This window comes from Fukomys damarensis, unplaced genomic scaffold, assembly GCF_012274545.1.
Source record: "Fukomys damarensis isolate Sample0158 unplaced genomic scaffold, DMR_v1.0_HiC HiC_scaffold_6, whole genome shotgun sequence".
In the NCBI taxonomy this organism is placed as follows: Eukaryota; Metazoa; Chordata; class Mammalia; order Rodentia; family Bathyergidae; genus Fukomys; species Fukomys damarensis.
This window is the reverse complement of record NW_022900918.1, coordinates 32,379,842-32,405,689: the sequence shown is the minus strand read 5'-3', so window position 1 is coordinate 32,405,689 and position 25,848 is coordinate 32,379,842. Positions and strand designations below refer to the sequence as shown.

The window sequence follows — 25,848 nt, the reverse complement described above, 5'->3', positions numbered from 1 at the left end:
ACCCCCAAAAAAGAAAGTTTTGAGGAGGTAAGAGAAAGAAAAGTTATAGAAGTAAATGAACGAAGAGGGTTGTAAAGAGGGATTCTGATGAGGAAAGTAACTTCTGAATGCTGGTACACATGTTTGGCAAATTTCTTCTCAGCCCCATTGCTTCTGTTGTTCACAGCCAGAAAAAAATCAAGTTTGTTCATGAAAAGTCTTATTTATTATATCTCAGAGAACAGTGAAATAAACCATAGAAAAGAGGCCTCTAAACTCACCAAAAAGTACAAGAATACAGTAAGGAACACAAATGTAAACATTTGAGGACTGCTCCAGAGCCCTCACAGGAGAAGCTGAGATTTAGGCAGCAGCATGTCAGGAGCACAAATGACAGACAGGGTGCTGGGCAAAGCCGGTCTTTAGCAGCAGCGCCCACAGCGACCTCTGCAGCCAGGCTGGGTGTGGGTCTTCAGGAAGATCCCGCTCTGTCGAGGAGCCAAGCGGCTGGAGTTGAGCAGCCAGCAGGAAGGTCTGGAGGTGTCTGGCTTACAGTGCAGTGCTGGGCGGGACATATGGCAGGTGGACTGAAGGAGGCTGGTCCTGCGTGGACAGGTGCGGGGCAGGCAGATGCTACTCCCACTGCTTTCGTTGTTGAAGTACATGGTGTTGCCCGGGCCAGAGGGGATGATGCTAGAGCAGTGTTGGCGAGAGAACTTACGACAGGCCATGTTCAGGAGTGAGGTTTGTTTGGCGGTGAAGTCTCTGTGTCTGAGTCCTGTCCTCTGAGCTACTCTTATATACTCACCACTCTGGCACAAGCCCATTATTCTAGGTTTTTTTCCTTCCATTTCAGCTTGTAGTAATCTCCATAAAAGCAACTAATTACCTAAATCTTTATTACCTTTAGGTGTATATCTTTCCTCATTAAAAGGCTTTAGTTCATTTTATTGCCAAATTAGTATTTGTCGCTGCTGGGAGAGTTCTACTTTAGCCTTCAAAGGCCCCAAATTAGCAGTTCTAACTCACTAAACAGCATTAATGATGAGTTGAAATATAAATATCTATTATTCTCTAGCATGTCTTAAAACATAAAAATTTATTATAGAGATTTTCTAATACACAAATCAAGGGAATAGTGTAATCTCACATCATTATTTTAGTTTCAACAATTTCTGAACATTCTATCACTCTTGCTTTATATAGCCACCGTCACACTTTTTTGTTTATATTTTAAAAGCAAGTCCCCCAAATTTTATCATTTTTATCTATCAAAACCTTAGTGTATCATCTCTAACAAATAAACCTTTAAAAAAGAAAGAGCTACTATATCCTTCTATCAAACAAAATTGGTGATATTTCTTTGTTGTCATGTAACACAATCTATATTAATTTTTCTGCACATGTTTCAAAAATGTCATTTTACAGTTGGTTTGGCTGAGTCAGGATCTAAATAAAGTCTGCATACTGCATTTAGTTTATGTTTCTCAGCTTTTTTTCTTAAATTATTCTCAGAATGTTTGCTCTTCATTTGTTTGTTTGTTTTATTGCAATGTAGTATTTGTTGAAGAGAGTGAGTCATTTGTCCAACAGAATTTCCCACAGTCTAGATTTGGCTGAATAACCCCATAGTGTATATAACATGATTCTACTTTCCCTGAATTTCTTTTAAACATGTAGTTACATCTAGAGGCTTGGTTTGATTTAGGTTTGATTTCTTTCTAGCGAGGATATACTTCATAGCTGGTGGTTACTGCATGGTGTCAAGAGCCCTGTATGTCTGGTTGTTCCATTTTTGGTGATAATAATATTGACTAGCAGGTTTCCTGGTGGTTGCTCAATCCATGCATGATAGAATTCTTCATCTACTTTTCAGTTTTAGTAACCATTGATTTAGCCTCAGTCTGAAGGACATAAGCATTTCTTGGGACACTGCTTTTACAGAATTTGCCAGTTGGGGTATGTGGCAGTCATCTCTGATGGTCAGTGGGCCTTTCCAGAGGTCCTGGGGGCTGATCATCTATTAATGCTAACCCCTCAGGACAGAGAGTGATTGCCCATATACAGGACATAATCCCTGTGAAATTTCAAAACTAGCTGTTCTGTTTTTAAAAGTAGTTAAGCTTCATACACTTGTAACTTGATCCTACATTGCTGGATTCTTGAATCTATATGTAAGTTTACAAAAATTTCCTTGCTGTTTATTTGAAAATTAAAATTATTATAAAGCTAATGTTTCATAGTAGATGCTAGTATTTAATGCATAAACTAATGCATGCTGTCATGCCAGTAATATCTAGGTCCCAATTCAGATTTTGTAAAATACTGCCTATTCATTGTGATGCTGTTCTGACAGTTCTGAAACAATCCAAAATAATAGTGGCTTAAATAAGACAGAAGCTTCACTTCTATATTGTAAAGAATTATGAGCTGCTATATTCTGAAGAATTATGAGCTGGTAGGCGGTTTGGAGAGAAGGGGCAGCTTGTTCCTCAAGGTCATTCAGGGACTCAACCTCCTTCTACCCAATTATCCAGCCTATGGTGTTACCTGTCCTTATGGTAGAGAAGCTGGCTCACCACTAGGACATAGTCCAGAATGGGAAAGAGTGTAGAAAATAAGCAGCTCCTTTAGAGGCATGGCCTAGACAAGGCACCTGTTATTTCTTGCAGACCTTCGATAAGAACTCGCTCACGTGGCCAATATTTAACTTCAAGTTAGATTGGGAAATACAGTCAAACTTGGCTGCCATGTGTTCTTGAATGACCCAGAGGTTCAGTTACCAAAAGGGAGCAGAAAAAGAAGGCTGTTAAAGATCAACTTGTACTCTTTACTGAACTCTAACCCTCAGTTTTGTCATCTGTAGAATGGGGATGACAGCACTCCCCTCTGTGGCAGTTGGAATGACGTGCATGAATGAATGGATTGATGTAATGGTGCACTTAGTTCTGCACCCTTGGGCTCTCCACAATTTCCATGTGTGGAGCCCAAGAGGAGGCAGTACAGCCTCATGTAGCAGAAAGAGCAGAAGCTTTAGACTCATATCTGACTTGAGCCTGACTTGTTTTAGTTATGTGACTGAGGATATACATTTCCTAGCTTCTCTTCTCTATAAAATGAGACTGAACTCAGGGATCTTAGAAGAATTGAACAGAAAAGTATATAAAAATATGTAGTCCATTGCCTGACATGTAGAAGATGTACAGTGATAAATTACAGATAATTGCTGAATAGGGGAAGTTTCATGATGGAGGGAAGATCATTGTGTAAAATTAGTTTGAAGCAGGCTGCTGCCAAACATTTTAAACAGGTCATGGCAGTCTTCAGTTTCTGTGGTTATACTTTGAATACCTGGCACTTAAGCCTGGGCCAATGCTCTCTAAAATGGTCTCTGCAAGGTACAGGCTTCAGAATCGTCAGAGATGTTAGGTAAAAATGCAGGTTCCTGCCCCTTCTTGCTGCTTTCCTGCCAAGCTCTTGGTTCAGAATCTCTGGGAATAGAAACTGAAGCACCACATTTTTGCAACGTCCAAAGAGATCTTTATTCTATCAAAGTGGATCTGTAGCACTTATTCAAATTATTTGATCACTTGTATAACTAGTACTTTGAGAAGGGTGATTCATTTTACCTAATTTCAGACAAATAAGATTAGAACTCTTGGTTTTTAAAAATGAGTTCAGGGATGACTTATATTAATCCCAAAGAATCCCAACTGTAATAAAATAACTTTGCTTTGAATTTCTTTTAGTTATTGCGGAACCAGAGATTTCCTGCCTCCTATCATCATGCAGTGGAAACTGTTGTGAATATGCTGATGCCACACATCACTCAGAAATTTCGAGATAACCCTGAGGCATCTAAGAATGCAAACCATAGCCTCGCTGTCTTCATCAAGGTGGGGTCTTCCTCAGATGTGACTAAGATGGACTCTTTAAGTAGCTACCTTGCAGAGTGACTAGAGCAGGTGCTCTGCCAGCATTGGTGGCCTATTTTTATGCTGAAGGATAAACTTACTGGCATTGAGTGCTCTTTAAAACTCTAGTTTCCAAAAAGTGTGGGCCTGAATGGCTGACCTTTGTGGGTTGTCTTGCTCCACAGAGGTGCTTCACCTTCATGGACAGGGGCTTCGTCTTTAAACAGATCAACAACTACATCAGCTGCTTTGCTCCTGGAGACCCCAAGGTAACGTGGCTCTTGTGTCCTGTTCTTGTGTCTTGCTGACTCCCATGTGGAAATCTACCTATTCTTATCCACTCTTTTTGGAATTTTGTTTCAGTTTCAATGGGACAGCTCACTTCTCTCTTGGAAATACTGGCATTTTCTTGCACTGATACATGTGAGATATTAGGGATAGTCAACTAGAATGAGAAATAAACATTCCAGTTGGTTTTCTGTCAGGCACTCAAAATAACTTCTCAGCTGTAAAACTTAAAGTACATATGTTGAAAGTTACAGCTTACTTCACAAAATAAGAGAGCTAACCATGTAGCCTTTCTCTGGTGGAATTATCTGCCTCTCTTGTTTTTATGTTTTTAAAGTTCTGCCTTGCTAGTTTTTTATTATTGCGTTGAGTCTGTATAATTACAAGCTACTGAAATACTTTATGGAAATAAGTGTATAAGTAAGAAATGCCTTATAAGTCAGCTGAGGACACTGTTTAATGAAATGTGTCCTCTGTTTTCAGATAAATCCCTATAGCCATTTTAAAATCTGTAAATTGGAATACAGGATGCAGTTCCCAAAGGGTCGAGGAGCTGAAACCTCGATAAAGAGGCCAATTTTTCATAGCCATTGAGGTATTTAATTTATAACTAAACACTTTTTCCTACAGACCCTCTTTGAATACAAATTTGAATTTCTCCGGGTGGTGTGCAGCCATGAACATTATATTCCTTTGAACTTACCAATGCCATTTGGAAAAGGCAGGATTCAAAGATATCAAGGTAATTTATCTTTGTATGCATTAATCTTTGCACAAAGAGAACCATTCATTTTAATGAGAATCCATTCAAATATGATACTAGAATTTCTTGATTTTTTTCGTCAGTGAATTAACTTTTTTCTGTTAAATTTCCATTTCAAAAAGTATTGATAAAATATATATGGAAACTTACTTTTTAGCAGACTATAGATCATGCCAGTTGTGACTCTCTCTTCATTTAAAAAATTCTTTAAGCAATACAAATCCATTTTACCTTAGTTTATTTTTATTTGTTTCACTTTTCCTTTTCCTTATGAATTAGCTTTTCTTTCACCAACTGTGGAGTCAAATGACACTCCTGTAGGTAGGTATGGGATGTGATACTTGCTTCCTTGCATTTTCCTCCTTTAAAAGCGAGAATGCAAGTGATTGCTGAAGTGCTTACATAGCCATTCATTTAGGATTTCCTGTGTACTTCTATCAATTCTTAAACTCCTGATTAACTGGCAAATTTGTTTCCGTTATGGCTAAGACATTGCTGTAACATCCCAAAGCCATCTTGCTCCTGAGGTCACTAGGTCCTCTGGGATGTTTCTTGAAGAAGTAGAACAAAGATAGGCCTACTTCCTCCCCCAAATGTGTTCCCCCACTTCCATAGCCCTCCTCCACAGTGATACCCCCAGCCCAAATCACCAGCTACATGGCTTTTTCACATGCTTTGTGCATTTGCATGTTGAGTCTTTATTAACTATTCTATGTCCTCTGTAATTTGGAAGCAAGAAGAGCTCAGAGAGGTTACTTTGTCTTCACTGAGTAAATCAAGTTGAAAAATTTAGTTTGGTCTGTCAGGTTATATTCATCAAGTTTAGTGCTTTATATATGCTCACATTTCCTTGTGCTAAAGGAGGGAAAGTGGAAGGATGTCAACAAACTGTTAGTGATATCTCTGAAATTCAGAGAGAAACAGACATTCAGGGACACATATTTTCCCTTCAAACACACTTGCACAATCTTACAAGGAACAGGTGGAGGATAGTGGCCCTACGGTTGATATTCAGAAAATACTTACCCAGCACCAGGTACATTTGGCTTTGGGATATAGCTGTGGATAACGGAAGAAAACCTTTGGCCATTTTTTTATAATAAAATACTCAGAATTTTAGAGACTAGATAAATACTAAAGAGAAAAAAAAAAGTTTGGAAAGGAAGATGGAAAAAGCCATGATGCTTGATAGGGTGGCCAGATACCAATTGCGGAATAAAGAAGTTGAGCCAAGCCCTCACAAGTCTAGGAGAAAGCTTCCTTGGCTGAGGGGACAGCCAGGCATTCAGCACAGTCTAACCCTGGCCCACTTCTCTGATCTCATGCCCCAGTGCTCCCCACATTTTGGGCATACCTGCTTACTCGCAGCTTTTCAAATATACCGTGCCCACCTTGATACCCCTCAATTTCACATAGCCTCTCTCTGGGGAATCTTCGTCTTCCTCTCCAGAAATCACTTGGTACTTACCACCTGTGCAGTTGCCAGGAGCTCCTTGTCTTCTCCCATCACCTGCACCAAATCTTGTTGTATCCTCTCCCACCTCACAGTCACCTGGACTTGGACACTGAAGTCTTCGATCCTTTCCCCTGTTGGGTGCTGAGAAAAACTCTTTGTGCCAAAGGTTGGGCAGGAAACATGCTAATGCCCATCTTGCCCCCTGAGTGGTCTGGGCCAAATTGTTGGTCATGCAGAACTGAGTGAAATGGAAATCCTTCATGTGGCCTGCAGAGTTGCTCAAGCTCTCAGTGGACTTCAGGGCTTTTGGTAGCAAGGAAGGCTGCCCTAAGCATGTGGGCGTGGGCCATATATGGATAATGGGCCTTGCCATACTGATAGAAATAAATCTTTTTTATGCACACACAGGTGTACCTGTGTATGTCATCTGCACATGTCTTTAAGCACATGCATAGTTAAGCTATAAATAGTTTCCTCCCAAGAGATCTGTATGAATTTAAGCTGTGAACTATAGTTTGGATAAAATGAGTTTAATAATCATGAAAAGTGAATGTGATTATTCTGGAAAAATTAATACCCTTCCCCTTCTACTGAAGGGTTTCATAGGACTGGGTTAGTATTTCAGTTAGATTTGGATATAACTACCCAGCATAGGGTTAAAGTCCAAGAAGAAAGATCTGTGGAATTTCGATTAATAATGGAGTCTGTATACCAACTCAAATCCTAGTATACTGCAGCATTAGAGAGCTGTTAGCTGCTGTTATTTACCCTCCCTCACTAGAGCTCATGTTTGTATCTGTCTTTTCCAGAAGGGCTTTCAGTTTGCCATTCAGCTTGCTGCTCAGTTACTAGTTTGGTGCTTTATCCACTTCAGTTTTAGTTTATATTATTATTACATTTTTTTGCTTTTAGAGGTCCAGAAGTAGTAAGAGAATATTTTAGACCAAAATAAATTCTTCATTCAGTGATAGCAGAATAGATAGTTTTTGTGCAAATTTGCTTATTTTAAACATGTTGGGTTTCATGGGGACTCTGGGTGTTGATGACGAGAAAGGAGATAACTGAACTCAAGATGTAAATAACATTGTAATTAATACATATATTTAATTAATGTTTAATTATTACATATATGTATTTACATATTTATGTCTATATTAGTACAGTGACTATGTTTTAACTTTATCAATTACAAAAAACTATATTTGTAATAGAACATGTTCTGTTTTACATTCTAAAAATTAGTGTGAAAACTGTTCACTAATACAGTTGTGTAGAAGTCCATATGTTCCAAAATAAAAATCTAGTATAATTCTTCATATTTAAGTTTGATTTTTACATAGGAATTTGATGTGTTAAAAATTAGAACAGTATTTTAGGGTTAGTCCTTTCCTGTTTGAAGCACAGTCTAATCATGTGTTGATGTACACAGGGTGGTCTGAATACAGAGGATTGGCTAAGTTTTTATTTTATTCAGAAATTATTGGGTCCTCCCGGACTAAAATAGTTTCTACCCTCGTTTCAGATCTCCAGCTTGACTACTCATTAACGGATGAGTTCTGCAGAAACCACTTCTTGGTGGGCCTGTTACTGAGAGAAGTGGGCACTGCCCTCCAAGAATTCCGGGAGGTCCGTGTGATTGCCATCAGTGTGCTCAAGAACCTGCTGATAAAGCATTCTTTTGATGACAGATACGCATCTAGGGTGAGTAGTCCCCTGGATACACATTGAAAAGTGTTCCCTATTTTAAGTGATAATGAATCACCAATTAGAAAATTCATGGTAACAGCCCTAAGACTTTGCTTTTGGAATAAAATCAAGTATCTCTTTTTACAGGAAGGATCCAAATAAAACAGGTAACTGATGCCAACTTAGGTCATCATTCACATCTCAGAGCTGTGGAAAAACTTACTGTGTGTATCTTTGTTTCAGAGTCATCAGGCAAGGATAGCCACTCTCTACCTGCCTCTGTTCGGGCTGCTTATTGAAAATGTCCAGCGGATCAATGTGAGGGATGTGTCACCTTTCCCCGTGAACCCTGGCAGTGTACGTAAACATGGTTACATGGGCACGGCTTGTTTTACTGTCTGCCATAGAATAGCAGAAATTTATTTTCTCATGATTGAAAAGCCGAAGTCCATGTCAAGATGTCCTCAGAGTCGGTAGGAAAGAATCTGCCCCGTGCTTCTCTCTCAGCTTCTGGTGGTTGCTAGCAGTCCTTAGCGTTGTCTGGCCTCTGGCTGAATGTCTTCTGCTTTTGTCTTCGCCTAGTGTTCTGTCCTAAAGGCAGCTCATTGATCTCACCTGATAAATAGTCAACCTCCTCTTGCATGTTCTCTTAACTCTTTCTAAGCAGAATAAATAGGATGGAATGCAATCTTCCTGTTCTGTTTCATTCCTGACAAAAATGAATGTAAGATGTTTCTTTGGCTTTTATCAAAGTAAAATCCCTCTTTTTGATATAACTTTAAAATTAATATAGTTTCTCCACTGAACGAGTTCGTGTCAAGGTCCAAGGATCCAGAAAGAGTCATTGCTTCTGCTGTTACTTCCTGTGGCTCCTTTGGGAGGGAAAAACCAGTGCTCCACTTAGAAAGAGCACTTATTTTCTGCAGGAGGCAAGTTCTGAAACAGTGTAAAGATTGGGTATGAGAGCTTGGGAAAGGTGCTAGAACTGCTAGGAGAAGAGAAAGAATGACTTCAGGGAACAAGACTTCTTATGCCTCCCCACCACCTGAATGTCCCCTGCCCTTTCTCTGTTCACCTCTTCTCTTATGTCTTTGCATCTCTTCCTTCATCCATGCCACATGGCTGCTTCTCCTACACAGGCACACTGAGCTGTCAGGCTGTTCTATCTCATCCCTACGTTTCCTCACACTCCAAGAACAGTTGGTGAATTTCCTTCAGTTGTCTTTGATTGTTTCTTCTCTCTTCTTTGACAGACTGTGAAGGATGAACCCCTTGCTCTGCCAGCTGGGAACACACTTGTGACACCACAGAAGGGAAACACTCTGGACCACAGCCTGCACAAAGACCTCTTAGGCGCCATCTCTGGCATTGGTAATGCTCCATGCTCTTACAGCCTTCTCTCCAGGCTTGTACACAGTGCCTGTAATATGAAGGTTGTTAATGTGTCACAGCTGGGGATTAGGACTTTGGGTGTATGAGTTTCTGCCTTGCATATTCTTTCTGGTGGCGATGTTTCATGACAAAAATTCCTTAAACATAATAACTGTAATAAAAATTCCCAAAATTCTTATGATTCCTGAACGTAGTGCATTTAATCACTTACCTAGGCTGTTTGCTTTTTATTAAATGCTTATTAAGTTGATTTGACATTTTAAATCTTAATTGGAAGTGCTGGGCTAGCTTAGTTGGTACAGCATGAGACTCTTAAATCTTAATTGGATTGTTTATATTTTTAGAAAATGAAGATCTTTGCAGGTGTTGGGGGCAAGATTTACTTGTAATAGTGATGGTTTAGATAAGGTGTGACAGAGTAGTTCCTGAAGGAAACAAGTTTGTGGCTAGGACTCAATCCTAAAATCGGTTTTCAAAAATTGATTTTTTTTCCTATATGAAACAGTGGAAGAGCAGCCCCCGTGGAGGAGGAAACAGATGGTGCAAACTAAGATTCAAATAGAATTATTTTTCCCTGAGAAAATGTAACTATTAATATTCTGACTAATGGAGCTGCAGCTTCATAAAGATAATGATACTGTATCTTTTTCTCAAAGAATTAACATAGCTGTTGATAGTCTTCTGTCTGTATTTCCTCCCTCTCTTTACCACACTTTGAATAAATGAAGCATCCTACTATGGCTAGTGGTTAATTAACCATTAATAACCACAAACTTGGGGCAGAAAAAAAGTTCACTCTTTTATTCTAATTAATTGTCCACTTTGACAGCATGCTCTTAGTTTTGTGTTGCTATTAAATTGCCATTTTACATAGTAAGTAATGAAGCAGGGAAAATAAAATGTAAAATAAGAAAGCCCATATGAATGCCCAAATTTATCCTGTACTACCACTAACAATTACTTTATATTTATGTATAATTTGCATAGTTCTACTTCCCTCATTTAGCATTGTAAAAGTTATCCATTCAAATGCTTATAGCAGAGACCGGCATACAGTAAATATGTAGCAATATTGGGTGCTCTTGCAAGTTTCCATTTGCCCATTTTTGGAGCCTGCATTCTGTTTCTGTCCGGCTCTGTCTGCATGTCAAACTGCTGCCCTGGGAGTGGGGAGGTAACTGATCTGCAGCAGTTCGTGCCACTAGCTTAGGTGAGACAGAGGTGGCCTTGGGTCTGTCCACCACTGCCATGGTAATGGCAGGGCATCCACCCTCCGCACCCTCCATGTCCACATCTCCAAAACAGAGCCATTGTCAGAGATGAAGAGCTAATGTAGTGTGTACAGTGCTTGCTTGGTAAATACTCACTGACTGCCATTGTAACAAACCTGGTTCGGTTAGTTTTGGGCTGGGGATTTAGCTCAGTGGTTCCACCGCCTGCCTTGCAAAAAAAAAAATTGAAGATTTTCATGCTTTCTGATACCTCTCAGTAGCCACTTAGATAAATCCACAAGCCTAAGAGCTTGTCAAAAATTTTAATATCTGGTTTCTGTGACTACTCTGTGGAATCAAACATTCCTTTTTTTGTGTACCAGGTACATTGGACTATTGCGTATGAAGGAGAGAGGGATGAACTAAACTTTACATTTTACTTACTTATTGTTTAACATCTTTAAAAGTCAGACCCTGCATCAGGACATTAAATTCTCTCTTTCTTCCCCCCGCCACAGGAATAAACTATGTTATTTCTGATTCCTTGCATTTGCATCTGCTTGTCTTAAATTAGGACTCTTGTTTTAGGATCAAACCTAAAAATCTGAGACTTTAGGGTCTAATTTGACTTTATTCAACAGCTCTTTCTCCTGACTTCTGTATTTTTTCTCAGCTGTGCGAGGCAAACGTGATAACCACTATGCTATGGAAACTCATGTATCTCAACTGTGAATACAATTATATTAGGAGAATTATAACTTGATCATATTGTATGTTTCTTTACCCTTCATCTAGAAGAAGGGTCTTGGTTCTTTCATAGGGTTTCACCTACTTCTATGACAATCCATCATATGGTTTAGAAATGCATCCTGTTCTAGCCTTCACTTACAAAATATTTTCAAATTCCTCCTGCTCTTCTTTTCTTGGTCATAATACACTGAATTATCTTAGAGAAAATGGTGAATAAATCTGAATGCTGTTTGGGAACAGGAAGGATTTACAACCTTTATGTTATAGGTCTGAGGTTAAAGATAGTCTTGATGTTGGTCTGAGAAAGGACTTCTTAATGCCATTTGAAAGTATGACAAAAAATATCTTTGGTGTGACTCAGGAGCTGGTTACGTTTGTTTTGTTAACTTAGAGGTATCTTAGTCCAGGCCGGCTGATTTGCCTACTGAGGTCTAAAAGTGTCTGGCCTGCTGTGGGTGCCAGTCTAGGAGGCTGTGATTAATAGCTGCCAAGCCCACTGCCAACAGACTCCTCATGCCAGCTGCAAACCCAGCCAGGCCTTTCTGCTGGAAGTAGGCATTTTGGTTCAGTGCTACAATGTACAAGTCCATTGAGTCACTTTTAATTATGTAATTTAACTCATCTAAACAGGAAGTCAATCTAGTACCTTAAAAAAATTCCTTAGAGCCAGGTGTGGTGGTGCATGCCTGTAATCCCAGCACTTGGGGGGACCGAGGCCAGAGAAACACCATGAGTTTGAGGCTAGCAAGCAAAAACAAAAAATTCCTTAGTGCCAAGGAAGAGGCTGATTTCAAATGCTGTTTTTTCAGGGACTTCACAAAGTTTATTTCCAAATTAGATTTCCTTTCTATTCATAACTTTGTGACAGATTTTCAACTCACAGACAGTGAGAGTGAACCTTACTGTCATGGTAATTTTTCATTGTATCCCCAAGCCAAAACTAATAGTTCTGTTTATTAAAACTTACCTGTTAACACTTCTGTTTACTAGAAACTTAAAACCAAATAACTTAATACATATTTATATTTTTAAAATTTAGTATGCATTTAAAATACACATAAATTTAAAAATATATTTTATATCATTTTTAATAATGACAACTATTACCAAAAGGTTGTGTGTGCCAAACAGAAACTTGTGGCCCTTCATGCTTTAGAATCAGATTGGTCTGCCACCGTTCTCACTTTCTGTTCCACAGTGATTTTTTTATACCCTATATACACAGTGCTTGCTTTTTATACCCAGCTGTACAAAGATACAAAATCATCAAAAGGAACATAAGATCCAATATTTAAGCTGCAATTTCAGGCCAGTGTCAAGTAACATTTTCTTTCCTTGATGACACCGCAGAGTTTGCTTGTGCACCTCTCTATAGTTTATATATCGTGGGTTTGTTATATGGTTTAATTTTTTATTGAATAGTTGTATGTGGGCTTACCTTATAACTTTTTATCTTCATCCCATCCCATTCTAAAACAGTGTATGCCCCTGTAGTCTGAGCAACCAAAAGTAGTTTACAAATGACTTGACATTTGTGCTTAAATGTCTCAGATTGAAGTTTGGTTTTTTGTTTGTTTGTTTGTCTTTTAATCTTGTACTATATGATGACGTGGTTTCTAAAGACTAAGTAATTGAGTACAACTCCTGAGCCAACTTCCTAACAACAACAACAAAAAGTGCCATAAAAGTAATTTACCTTAAAATTATTAGTACTTATCTTTATTTTGTTCTGTCTTACAAAAACTCTGATCTAGGGCCGGGGATTTAGCTCAGTGGTTCAGTAGCCTGCCTTGCAAGTGAAAGGACCCGAGTTCAATCCCAGTACCAAAAAAAACCAAAAAACAAAAAACAAACTCTGATCTTGCCTTAATTTCTGTTTAGCTTCTCCATATACAACTTCAACTCCAAACATCAACAGTGTGAGAAGTGCTGACTCAAGAGGGTCTCTTATAAGCACAGATTCGGGTAACAGCCTTCCAGAAAGAAATAGTGAGAAGAGCAATTCCCTAGATAAGGTAATTTCACATCATGTAAGTGTTTTGTATAACTAATGGATTTAGCACAGTAAACATGCTTCATTATTCTAGGGTTTGTTAAATGTTAAAAAAAAAACAAACAAACAAACCACAACAACTTGGGGTACATAATCAGAGCTTTCTCTAAGGTTGGAGGCCTGTCTCCTGAAGTTCTTCCCTTTTTAAAATTTACTTTTACTTTTATTTATTTATTTATTTATTTATTGTGTGTGTGCGCGCGCGTGTGTGTGTGCCCGCGCGTGTGTGCGCACACGCGCGCGTGTTGCTAGGGATCAAACCCAGGGCCTTACACGTGGTAGGGAAGTGTTTTCCACTGAACTTCACCCCCAGCCCCTTGAAACACATGGTTTCCTGTTTCTAGGATCTCAGATCAGGGCATCATTTGCAATGCAGTGCCTTGAGTGAATGATTCTGGCAGCTTAGCACTGAGGGAATCAAAATGCTCTCTATTTAGATGTCCACAGTGTGTTGGAGGAGACCATTTGTAGCACAGTATTTATGCACAGGGCTTAGGTCCAAAGCGAGCTCCAGAAAAGATTAATTGATCATATCAGTAATTCAGGGATGAGACATAACTTGAAATCACTTTGTCCACACTGGGCCCACTATACTTCCTCCCATACTTAACCTTTTTTCTTAAAATTACTGAAGGCTCAGACTCTTTGGAATTTGGTGGCAAAACCTAAAGCTTGCATTTAAACGTGGAACCATAATAGATTGAATAGAAAGACCTTGGGCACTGTTTTCCATGTTATTTGAAGGGATAGGAAAGCACCTCTACCAATGGACAGGTAGGGATGTGTTCCTAGTTCTGACAACATGTCCAGAAAACATCCTAGTTTGTAATCCTGTCACACAATCCATGTTTGGCATTGACATGACTGTCTTTAAATGCAGCGTGTCAGGTTGCAAGCGTCTCAGTCTGAGCTTGTGTCATGACATGCTGAAATTCTCCCTTGACCCCGACATGCCTTCCTGTGTAGAGGGAAAAGCTGCTCCGAAGGCACTCCGCTTTTGTCATACACAGTGCTGGAGAGGAGGAGGAGAGCTGCCAGTCAGCCAGGAAAAACCGGGTCACTGTGGACTTTTCCCTTCTCTCGATTCCACCTTTGCCAGAAGAGCCGCTGCTGCATGCTCCACCCTCCCTCCCACCGCAAGAAGTACTGACTTCTCATGGCCCTGATTAAACGAGTGGGCGACATGATGCATCCGTACCAGTTTTGCCACTAAATTGCATTTCTTCCTTAAATAAAAATGTTCACATATCTAATTAATTAACCCTGTTTATTATGTAGATACATTCATTTGGCCACCCACACCTTCAGTGAAACATAATCTTTTATTGATATTTTTGCTTTGGTATTTGACAAAAAATGTTTCTGATTTCCACTGGAAATATAACTTGGAAGATGTTTAAATCTCCTGTGTATTTAATTAAGAGTTGAGATTCACGTTCTTTTTTTTCTTACCGTGAACCTGCTGTATAGTGGTAAAACTGCCCCTCTGACCTGAGCTTTCTGATGTTTGCAGTGTTGAGCTAAGCTGATGATGGAATAACCTCATCAGTTTGGGGTCTTTAGCAGTGCTGTGCTGAGGTACTCCTGTTGGTCCTTTTGGGTACCTGCCAGGTGTACTCCCCTGCAATGCCCATGACATGCCCCACAGTGTCCTTGAATGGCAGGGTCTCGCTCTGGGCTTGTGTGGCTGGTACACAGCAGCCCCTCAGGCTTCCCTTGCTGTTGCAGCCACAGCTGTTCTCCTGAGGAGTTGGGCCGCTGAGCTGTGTCTTCTGCATCCTCACTTCTCTGTGTGATCCTTGCACACATGCGTTTTTGCATGAAGTTTTATGTGGCATAACTGAAAATGTGGTTATCCAGTGTGAAAGGTTTGTGCCTTCTGGCTTGTCCCTTAGGAAAATGTGCAAAGGGGACAAGCCAGAGCTCTTTAAATAGCAGCATTTGTGTATATATGAGGGTGAAGGTGTGCCTGTTGTGTTATGCCTATAGTTTACTTGTACTTGCCAGTTTAAGTCTAAGACTCTTTCTCTTCCAAGGGAGAAAGGTGAAAGGAATTTTCTCGCCTGTAATGAAGCAGAAAAATTACTTGTATTTCATTTTTAGCACCAACAAAGTAGCACTTTGGGAAATGCTGTGGTTCGCTGTGACAAACTTGACCAGTCTGAGATTAAGAGCCTGCTGATGTGTTTCCTCTACATCTTAAAAAGCATGTCTGATGGTAGGTAAAAAATGAAGATTTCTGTTTTTCTTTGTTTCAGTGTTTAATTTTTTTTAATTGTAATTGCTTGAAAAATATAAGGATATAAGACAATTTTATTTGAAAATGTAGAAATAAAAGACTTACTATGGAAAAATAGCTTTGTTAATTATTTTACTCTAGAAAATGAACTCTAAAATGTGAATGGTACTATTTTCTAAATTTTTATTAAACTTGGACCTTCCAGCATAACTAAAAGATACAAGCAGATAAATGAAGAGGCTTTTGATTTTTTCAAATTTTGTTTGCCCAAATAAACTTACTGAGAACTTGAATAACTATACTCGTCAGTCTCATGAATTAGAAAACATTTTTTGAGGGATGTAGGCATTTAGAAGTATGTGTATGATATTCCTGGCTTTAACTGGGAAGTATGTTATTTTATTTTCTAGTGAAAATAGTGATATTATAGCAGATTATGTTACTGAGTATGAGAGTGATGACTGTATTTTTTAAAATAAAAATGAGCAGAGCTATTAATGTTTTATATGTATCAAATGAAGCATATAAACATATATGATAGGACTGTTTCAACCCTGGTTTTGTGATTTAACCAGTTTCATAAAATTACGTCCCTTTTGCTATCATAATTCTTATCCTGGTCAAAAATGTGGTATATTTTCCCTACAACAAATTAGAAGGTATATTATGAGCTTCCTTAAGGTCACTGAATTAAAACAAACTCTGCTGAAAGCAAAATGCCTTTTTTGAGCCCTGAGGCCTTCTGTGTTGTGTATATCTTGTGGCGGTCAGTTTGGGTAGTAAACATCTATAAGGTGTTTCTACCTGTAAGGTGTTTTGTTTTTACTGAACTACTTCAACAGTATTAGCAGCTGGACTTTACAACACAGATGGTAATAATGACCTTCTTGTCCTTAAAATGTTAAGGACTAGGTAATTTATTTTCTGTTACCTTCAAGCAGCTATTTAATAGAGAAGAGACAACATTTCCTTGAATGATGACAAATACAAAAGCACAGGGAACTCACTGATATTTGGGTTATAAAAGTTAAAATTCTTTACATCCAAGTTCTAGATTTTCCTTCATAGCAGTGAGTTTTAGCTGGCAATATAGTCTTTTTCTTCCCTTGATTTAAAGTTTTCTTTGAAATACTTTGAATTTCAAATATTATGATATATAATTAGAACACAACTGGTTTTTAAAGTCACGTATACCAGAATTTTTGCATCCAAGTGAAAGTTACCTTTTACATTTAGTCCTTTGACAAGTTGGATATGTTTGTTGTTGTTTTATTTTTATTAGCATTTATTTGCAGTACATAATGTTAATGTTCCTTGTGTAGAGTTGGTTCATGTACATAACATACCTTAATTCCTTTTTTCATCCCCTCTCCCTCGTCTTTGTTCACCTCGCTCCATCTCTTCTTTGTTTTGTTTCGTTTTTTGGTACTGGGGATCAAACTCAGGACCTTGTGCTTGCGAGGCAGGCAGCAGCACCACTGAGCTAAATTCCCAGCTCCCTCCATCTCTTGATCCCTTTGCCACTCGTGAAAGATCTGTCTCCCCATTTCCTAATATCTATCTTTTATTTTGCTCTTTATTTATAATTTGGGTTCCTCAGATAAGAGAAACGACATGATATTTAAGCTTGTGTGTCTGATTTATTTCACTCAACATTATTGTCTCAAGGTGTTTCTCTTTTACAAAAAATAACTCTAGTTTATCTTCATTGCAGAGTAATACTTCATTGTGTCTAAGTATCATATTTTCTTTACCCATTCACCTGTAGATGGACATACTGTATAGGCCGCCTCCAAGATTTAGTATTATGAGTTGTGCTGCTATAAACATGGGTATGCATGTATCAGTGTAATATGATGTCTTTAATTCTTTCAGAAAGATACCTAGAAGGGGAATAGCTGGATCAAGTGGAATTTCTAGTTTTAATTTCTTGAATTGCATAGTGGTCTTAGAGTTTATATTCCCACCAGCAATATAACAGGCTTTCTTTTTCCCCCTCTCACAGCCTCACGGGCATTTATTAGTTGATTTCTTGATGTTGACCAGTCTTCCTAGTATAGGATAGAATCTCAGTGTTATTTTAATTTGCATTTCTCTAATGACCAGCAACGTTGAAAATCTTCGTGTATTTTTTGGCCTTTTGTACTTATGTTGCTGCATTTTACATGCCTGTTTTGATTGGGTTTTTTATGTGGGGGGGTCTAATTTTTTAAATTCTTTATCCTGCATCTTCTAGATACTAGTCCCCTACCTGAGGAGTAGCTGACAGAATTTTTTTCCCATTCTGTAGCTTGTCTTTGCACTCTGTTGGTTGTTTCTTTTGCTGTACAGAAGGCTTTTAATTTGATATGATCCCATTTGTTGATTCTCAGTACTATTTCCTGTGTAACCGGGGTTCTGTTCAGGAAGTCCTTGTCTATACCTATGACTTCAAGAGTTTTACCTATTTTATCTCCTAGCAGGTCAAATGTTTCTGTTTTGACATTTTAGTTCTTCAATCCATTTTTATTTTAGTTTAGTACATGGTAAGAGATAGGGGTCTACATTCAGTCTTCTGCATATGAATAGCTAACTTTCCCAACACCATACACATTTTTAAAATACAACCACCTCTTCAAAACAATTTTTAGAATATCCTTTTTTCCCAGTTGCCTTCAAGTTATCACTTTTCTCCTTTATATAAAATGTATGTGACTCATTTTAGAAATAACCTCTGCCCAGGGTCATAAATATTCTATTATTTGAAGGATGTATTATTTAATTTTCACATTTAAACCTAAACATGTAGTTTGAGTTGGTTTTTGTGTGTAATGTAGGGTGAGAGAAAATTGCCCCCAGAGATTATTTACCTACCAGGCAATCAAAATTAATTGGATTATTCTGTTGCTACTCTTTCCTTTTATTGTTTCCACATTGAGTGAGTTCCTGAGCACCAGGCCCTCCCCTTTCTGTCTTCTTGCATACCTCCTGTGTTATAGAGCTAGAGGACAAAGCCAGTAACCTAAGTCCTGAGCTAAGCGTAGCGGGGATAGTGCTGTACCACTACTTCGTGTGTGCCGTGGGTAGCCACAGGTGCCTGGAGGAGGACCCTGAGAGACTGCAGCATTCACTGGATGATCAACCTCAAAGTAGCTACAGTTTGTCTACCTGGATTCTGAATTCATACTCTCCAAAGATAGGGGCTTCTTGACCCAACATCATTTCTAGCCTATGGGTCAAATATGGGACACTGGAATTACTTGTAAATCCCTAGTCAGACATGCTTCTTGTGGCACGTAAATGAGAAAATGACCTGACTTCTCTGAGCCTTTGTTAGTACATCTGTAAATGGAAACTCTTCTGAATGGGATTAGGAAGAGGGGTATCTGTGAAATGGGGAGAGCATCTGATACAGTGCCTGGCATGTGTGTTCTTGCTGTGTAGCCCTGTCATCCATCATTGTCAATGTTCCTGACAAGTGTAGAGTGAAAAGTCCATGGCCATGCATCTTCATGGGCCATCAGCCTCTAGCCACCCTCTCTACTCATCTTAGCCCCCAAAGATTCAGTGGCCTTTTTCCCCCAAGGGAAATAACACTTCTGTTTCAACTTCAGTATAAAATATAAGAGTGCAAAAAGGTTTAACTGTGAAATGATAGCGTTGCTGTGCAATATCAAAGTGACAAGCGTTCTTACTGTTGTTACAGTATTTTACTTCTAAGAATTACCTCATAAGATGTAATTTGATGTGCATGCAAAAATCCATGTGAGGTTGCATGTGGTGGCACACAGTAATCTCAGCAGTCTGGGAGGCTGAGGCAGGAGTATCAAAAGTTCAAGTCCCATCTGAGCAATTTAGCAAAACACTGCCTCAAAAAATGATAATAATAATTTTTTAAAAGACTGGGGATGTAGCTTGCTCATAAGGTCCTGGCTTCAATCCTTAGTGTCAAAACAGAAAATGAGAGGAAAAAAGAGGAGGGGAGGGGAAAGGAAAAGAAAGGGGAAAAAAAGTATAGTGGCAAAAGATTAAGGAAAATTAGTAAATATCTTTTAGTAGGGTATTGGTTACTCTAATTATGATGTAGCCATAGAGAGGAATATTATGCAACTTAGAAAAGTTTGAGGTACTGTATTGTCCAGTTAAAACTAAAAGACAACACGGTGTGTATAGTGTGTAGAAATCTTCAACAAATGCATTGCTGGGAAGAGATTCTGCAGTATGAAATGAGACAGCCTATATGTCCACTTGTATTTTTTGAATTTTCTAGTCTACTTAAAGAGTACATTATGTATAGGTTAAATAAGTCTTGTAATATAATTTGCACCAGAAAATACATGATAAGATTAAAGTTCAGGTGCTCAAATATAGCTTTGTTGAATTGAGTAAACCTGTTACGAATTTTATCCAAGATAGGCATGTCAGTATGGTTTGTCCTTTGATCAACTATAAAATGGGCAGAAGAAGTGTTTATTGGCCTAAACTCTGGGGCCTCTTCTGATTGTCATAATAATAGGCCATTCTTCACAATGTCCATGATAATAAGTATGGTGATTCTGACCAAGTAAATGTTTATATTCTAGATGCTCTGTTTACATACTGGAACAAGGCTTCGACATCTGAACTTATGGATTTTTTTACAATATCTGAGTGAGTAGTAGTTTTGTCTTTGCTCATTGCGTCTTGATTTTTCTTGGTGTGAAGAACACTGTGCAGTTGAGTCGGGAATGTAGTGTGTGTTACATCCTTTCTTACTAAGTTCACTTTTGTGGGGGGTACTGGGGATTGAATTCGGGACCTTGGGCTTGCTTTCAAGGCAGGCAGCAGAACCACTGAGCTGAATTCCCATCCCTTAAGGTCTCTCTTCTAGACCTGACCCTAGCACCTATTTTCAGAGCTTGTGAACAAGTAGACAGTGATCAGCCTTAAATTACTGCAGATACATGTGTTACAGATGTGACTACTTATGTGGATAAGTCATACTAATAAAATAGTACAAAATGTATCCACTGAAGTGAATATACAGTGGTTCTCTAAGTTGAATCTAGTACCCATATTATCTTATTTTATCTCTTCAGTGTAAGTGTCTGGTTTCTTCTAAGTTCTTTATCTTTAGAAACACAGATCCACAGATCCAAATTTGCTACAGCCAAATGATTTTTCACTTTTTTTTTTAATACCAGAGATTGAACTCAGGACCTTGTGCTTGTGAGGCAGGCGCTGTGCCACTTAGCTAAATCCCCAGCCCCAGATGATTTTCAAATTCAGAATTTTTTGGATTTTTTAAAAATTTATGTATAGAGTAATAAATCACATAATGTCCCCACAGCGTCTTATGCAGCACTCCATAGTCAAGCATATGATTGCATCTGCAGTAAAAACACAGAGAAAGAAATTCTACACTTTCTCTATGCAGCTTTGTGTCTGTTTTGGGGGGTCATATTTCATGTAAACTTGTGTGGAAACTCATTTTCAGTCTTTGCATTTTGGAATCAGAAGTGGAAGGCTGTGGTCCTGGCCCTCTAACAGGAGGTTGGTTTGTAGTCTTGGTTCATAGACTCATGACCACTCACTCTGCTGAGTTAAATAAAGGCGTTTTCACAGGGTCAATCAAAATTCAGCACCAGAGGATTCATTGTTTTAACTGCCTTTTATTAAATGAGTGATTTTTTTTTAAGAATTTTTTTTTTGTGGATACATTAAAACAAAGCAAAAACTACATACTCGATGTCTGTAAAGGACCAGTCCATGAACTTGAGCCAAAAGAGAGAGCTCCTTCTGTAGACGTGAATGAGAATGAATAGCAGCTTGGGACAGTAGTATTGTCTCCCGCATATCCGATAAATCTGCCAGCCTTTAGTGATGGATAGTCTCATCAGTCTGGTCTTTGTTCTTCGGTCCGCCCCCTCCCCATAGTACTGAAAGCCACATAGCATGAGATCTCCCTCCCAGGTTACTCATTTTCTCAGTGTTTGAATTTGTTGTTGTAAATAGGCTTAAAGAAAACAGCATTATTGAAAAAATTTTTGTCATCACAATTCCCTAATAATGTCTCATCTTTCCTGCAGAGTCTGCTTGCACCAGTTCCAGTACATGGGGAAGCGATACATAGCCAGGTACTGTGGGGCAGTATGGTCTGAAATGACGTGTCGTTTTCCATGTTTCTTGGGTCTGAATGTGTGAGAGTGGTTGTCTTTGGGGAGTGGCAGCAGAATTCACTTACGCAGTCGTGAGGACAGTTGGCAGACCTCTCGTTGCCACCACAGAGTCGAGGAGAACTTTCTTCTTCTATCTCAAGCGTCTCATGCTTCTCTCTTGGAAACACTGTCTTCAGTGGCCTCTTGGTAACGTCCACACTTTCTTCCAATTTCTCCTCCCGCTCTGTTTTCTTCTTCTCATTTTCTTCCTCTTCTTCAGGTATCTTTTCCTTCCTCATTGATTTCTTTTGTTCTTACTTTCAAAGGTTATTTTTGCTCTTCTTCCTTCCAGCTCCGAGGGTACTAATTTCTCACCGACCACTCTACTTTCCTGAATGTTTTTATCCTGTATCAGATTAGTGGAACTTCCATAGTCCTCTAAAATGGAGCTTTTTTTCTTACTCTGACTAATCAGTAAGTTCTCTGTGTTCTTACATGACTGGGACCCTTTGATTGTTGTAACTCCCTGCTGCCCTATCCCGGGTTCCAGGAGAGCTAGAAGCTCCTTGGTGAAGCATGGCAGACAGCTCCTCTGAGAGCACTTCCTCACAGCACATCGTGTCCTTAGGAAGTTCTTCTTCCTGCCCTGTGCCATGCAGTGTGTCTGTGCTGTGAGCTGTTCTGTGTTAGTGTGCATGCAGAGTCTTGTTCTAAGTGTTATATTTTCTGTTTTTGTTTTTTAACAGTTTAATTATAAGTAAATATGTGTATATAAAGAAAAACTTTAAAGCTTAGTTGTAATTGAGATTTGTTTCAGTTATCTGTAATTCTTTTTTATAACAATGAAATACAACAGATTAATAGAACTTTTCGAGTGTGAAGATTTGCTTTTTATATTAACATTGTTCTCTTTTGGGATCATAAATATATTTCTCTTAAGGAATAAAAGAGTGAGTTTTAAAAAGAAGCAAATTTAGAGAGACTGCTTTCCTCCTATTAAAATTTTCTATTTCTATTTTTAATTGAAATGTGATAGCATGTAAAGTTCTCTAATCTTAACTTTTATTTTTAATCACAACAGTAATTTTTATGTTTGAGTTTTTCAGTACCAAATGCAAGTATATACAGGTTGCCTTTATACCAGTAACATCTCACACATTCATTTTTATTCTCTCTGACTTTGTCCCATGAAGGTGGGCAAGCAGAATGTTTTGTAACGGACAAGTACTGTGCTGGGAAAGCTTCACATGCTTTTTGTGGGTACTGTTACTTACATCACACTGTGGCATTTGGAGAATATTGTGCCAAGTAGAACAAAATGCCTCAGAGCTTAAAATGGTGAATGTAGGAAGCTGAAGATATCTGTCTTGAAAAACTGCTTTAGAATTGGGTTTTACAAAATGGTTATTTTTTTTCAGTGGATTTTTCTCAGAAAATTTTAAAACTGTCCAACATCAAAAGCCCCTGTATATATTTGCAAATATAGACTGCCTTAAAAATAGATGGGCAGAGGAATATGGGAGTGGAGATGGTATTACTTTGTTCCATGCACTGTGGAAAGATATGCTCTGCTTTATACAAAATTGCCATGGTCTCTTCTGCATGTGACAAAGATCCAGAACCATAATGTGAACGTTGTTAGTGTTTGCCATTCACGGTGGTCCAGTTGTATGAACACTGTGCCTTCTCCTTGTCACTTGGAAGTCACCCAGTAGCATGCTGTTCATGATCGTCCATGCATGTTCCTGTTCTCCTACACACAGTAACACAGTGAGGGGCATGGTTGGCTCCGGGATGGGGGACAGATGTCATTCCAGCACTGGTGTCATTTCCGTCTGCTCTGGTGATGGTACACAGTAGAAAGTCAGCTGTTTGATTGCTAACCCAGATCACTTTTCTGTTTTCTCTACTTGACTGCTGACAAGTTTAACAAAGTCTGTGACTCTTCTCCTTCCTGCTTGGGTAAGAATAAAGGTGTTTAAACTGCCTCATGTAATCCTTTGCATTGCATGTTTGTTCTCTGTTCTCCCAGTTCATTTTAATCTTTATATTTTTTTCTTTCATAACGTAGATAATCTAGAAAGGTTCTCCATGTTTTGACAATTGTCAGAATGTTGACCTTTAATTCCATATTGGAGTGATACTGTTTTAAAAGTCACTGTAAAGTACTTTCTAGAAATGAGAAGGACTCACTTTCTAGAAATGAGAGCCTGATATTTGCTCTTCATTGTCAGGTGCTTTGCTGTGAACTCTGTAAGAGCTGCCACCTGTTCTTGTCTCTGGCTTCTTGGCTGCAGTCAGTGCGTGGCCTGCCTCCTCTGTGCCGTGTCCTGGCTTAGCTAACACTCCCATCTCGCTGCAGTGTAACACATCTAACTTTTGCTTCTATCCCATTTCACTCATGTTGCAGGAACCAGGAGGGGTTGGGACCCATAGGTCATGATCGAAAATCTCAGACATTGCCTGTTTCCCGTAACAGAACAGGAATGATGCATGCCAGATTGCAGCAGCTGGGCAGCCTGGATAACTCTGTCACTTTTAACCACAGTAAGTCCCATGACATACTATCGTAACAGCCAGCCATCTCTCTGCCAACTCAGAGGGGAGAGTCCTGCCACACCACACCACACCACATTGCCAACTTGATTTTTCTTCCAGCTCAAAGCAAGTGGGATGAAGAGCTCCTGGTACAATTCCCTTTCCTGGAGGAGAGTCCTCAGCACTGGGGAGTGACATAATGTGGAACATGGTCAACTATGGCACCACTCCTAAAAGCCCCATTCCCATAACAAAATGTGGCAGGTTTAATAGCTAAACAGTCTCAGTATTTTGAATTTTGTTTGGATCATTGCCTTAACCACTTTATCACTAATTTTTCCCTGCATCTCCTAAGAGCATCTGGGACCGATTCATTTTGCTGCTCTGGTTCTTATGCATGTAATTGATCAAGCGTCCACATTCTGACACTCCGGCTCTGAATGTATATTAATCTGTGCACCACTGTGAAAACATAAAGTCCGCGAATCAATTTGTGAGGGTGTAGAAAAACATCCAATAACAAAGTGACTTTTTCTGTGTTTTCAGTGTGAGAAAGATATCAAGTGTGCTTGGAATTTCTGTAGACAATGGTAAGATTTAATCAGGTTGAAGTCTGCTTACAAGGCCGCTTCACTTGCAAACCAAGACTTTTTGTTCATCTTGCCTTCCTAACTTTGGGGCTTTTCTAACTTCACATTAAAGATTCAACCAAAACTTAGGAGCATATTTTTAATTTACTTTTATCAGTCACCAGAGGGGACATGGCATTGTGTGCTATTTTAGAAATTTCAGTATTTCATCTGCTTAAGGATTTCTCAGTGGAGAAAACCTAAAAGATAACAACTGTATAGCATATGAAAAACTAATGTGACCATCGCTGAGCCTCATTTCTGTTACTGTTGTGTTCTCTGAATTGTCCCATCTCCTTTCCAAGCATGGCATAGCTAGATATTGTTTTATTTAGACAATGACCTGTTCTCATTCCAAGCACTGTCTTTAAGCATGATTATTAATATCTTCTGATCATTTCTAATCATAAAAATCTCATTCCCTGTGATTTTCATACTTCTTTCTTAATACAGACTAAGAGCAAAGATAATACTCCCAACCTTTTGTTTTAATAACAGTTTAAAGTATGACAGCTGAGGGATCAGAATATAGCAGTTTCCTGCATTTCCACCCAAACATTGATAATTGTAAGGGGCATAGTCTCTCTTTACAAAAGTCTAGGCTTGGGCCGGGGATATAGCTCAGCAGCACTGCACCTGCATGGCAAGTTCAAGGTCCTGAGATTGATTCCTAGTACACCCCCCCAAAAAAAGTGTAGGCTTAATTTAAATGAGGATTATGTTGGTCTGCCACACAGTAAATTGACGCTAGCAAATACTGGTTCGAAACACTGATTTTTTTTTTTTTTTTTTTTTTTTTTTTTTTTTTGGGAATTAGACTACTGCTTTGTTCTC

General features: G+C 38.8%; 1 protein-coding gene across 24 annotated transcripts in view; it reads left to right on the top strand.

Annotated features, from left to right (window-relative positions):
• Nucleotides 1-25,848, top strand: part of Dock9 (dedicator of cytokinesis 9) — a 216,531-nt gene that overhangs the window by 140,853 nt on the left and 49,830 nt on the right. For 14 of the 24 annotated variants that reach the window (XM_010604588.3, XM_033760953.1, XM_019204602.2 and 11 more), the window contains 11 exons: nucleotides 3,729-3,875; nucleotides 4,079-4,162; nucleotides 4,812-4,923; nucleotides 7,923-8,101; nucleotides 8,330-8,443; nucleotides 9,340-9,457; nucleotides 13,321-13,454; nucleotides 15,596-15,710; nucleotides 20,294-20,360; nucleotides 21,779-21,826; nucleotides 24,258-24,394. In XM_010604588.3, coding sequence (XP_010602890.1) covers nucleotides 3,729-3,875; nucleotides 4,079-4,162; nucleotides 4,812-4,923; nucleotides 7,923-8,101; nucleotides 8,330-8,443; nucleotides 9,340-9,457; nucleotides 13,321-13,454; nucleotides 15,596-15,710; nucleotides 20,294-20,360; nucleotides 21,779-21,826; nucleotides 24,258-24,394 — 1,255 coding nt within the window. Of the gene's footprint in view, nucleotides 1-3,728; nucleotides 3,876-4,078; nucleotides 4,163-4,811; nucleotides 4,924-7,922; nucleotides 8,102-8,329; nucleotides 8,444-9,339; nucleotides 9,458-13,320; nucleotides 13,455-15,595; nucleotides 15,711-20,293; nucleotides 20,361-21,778; nucleotides 21,827-24,257; nucleotides 24,395-24,931; nucleotides 24,976-25,848 lie in introns of all 24 variants that reach the window. The other 10 variants (XM_033760955.1, XM_010604593.3, XM_010604592.3 and 7 more) reach the window with 2 other exon arrangements.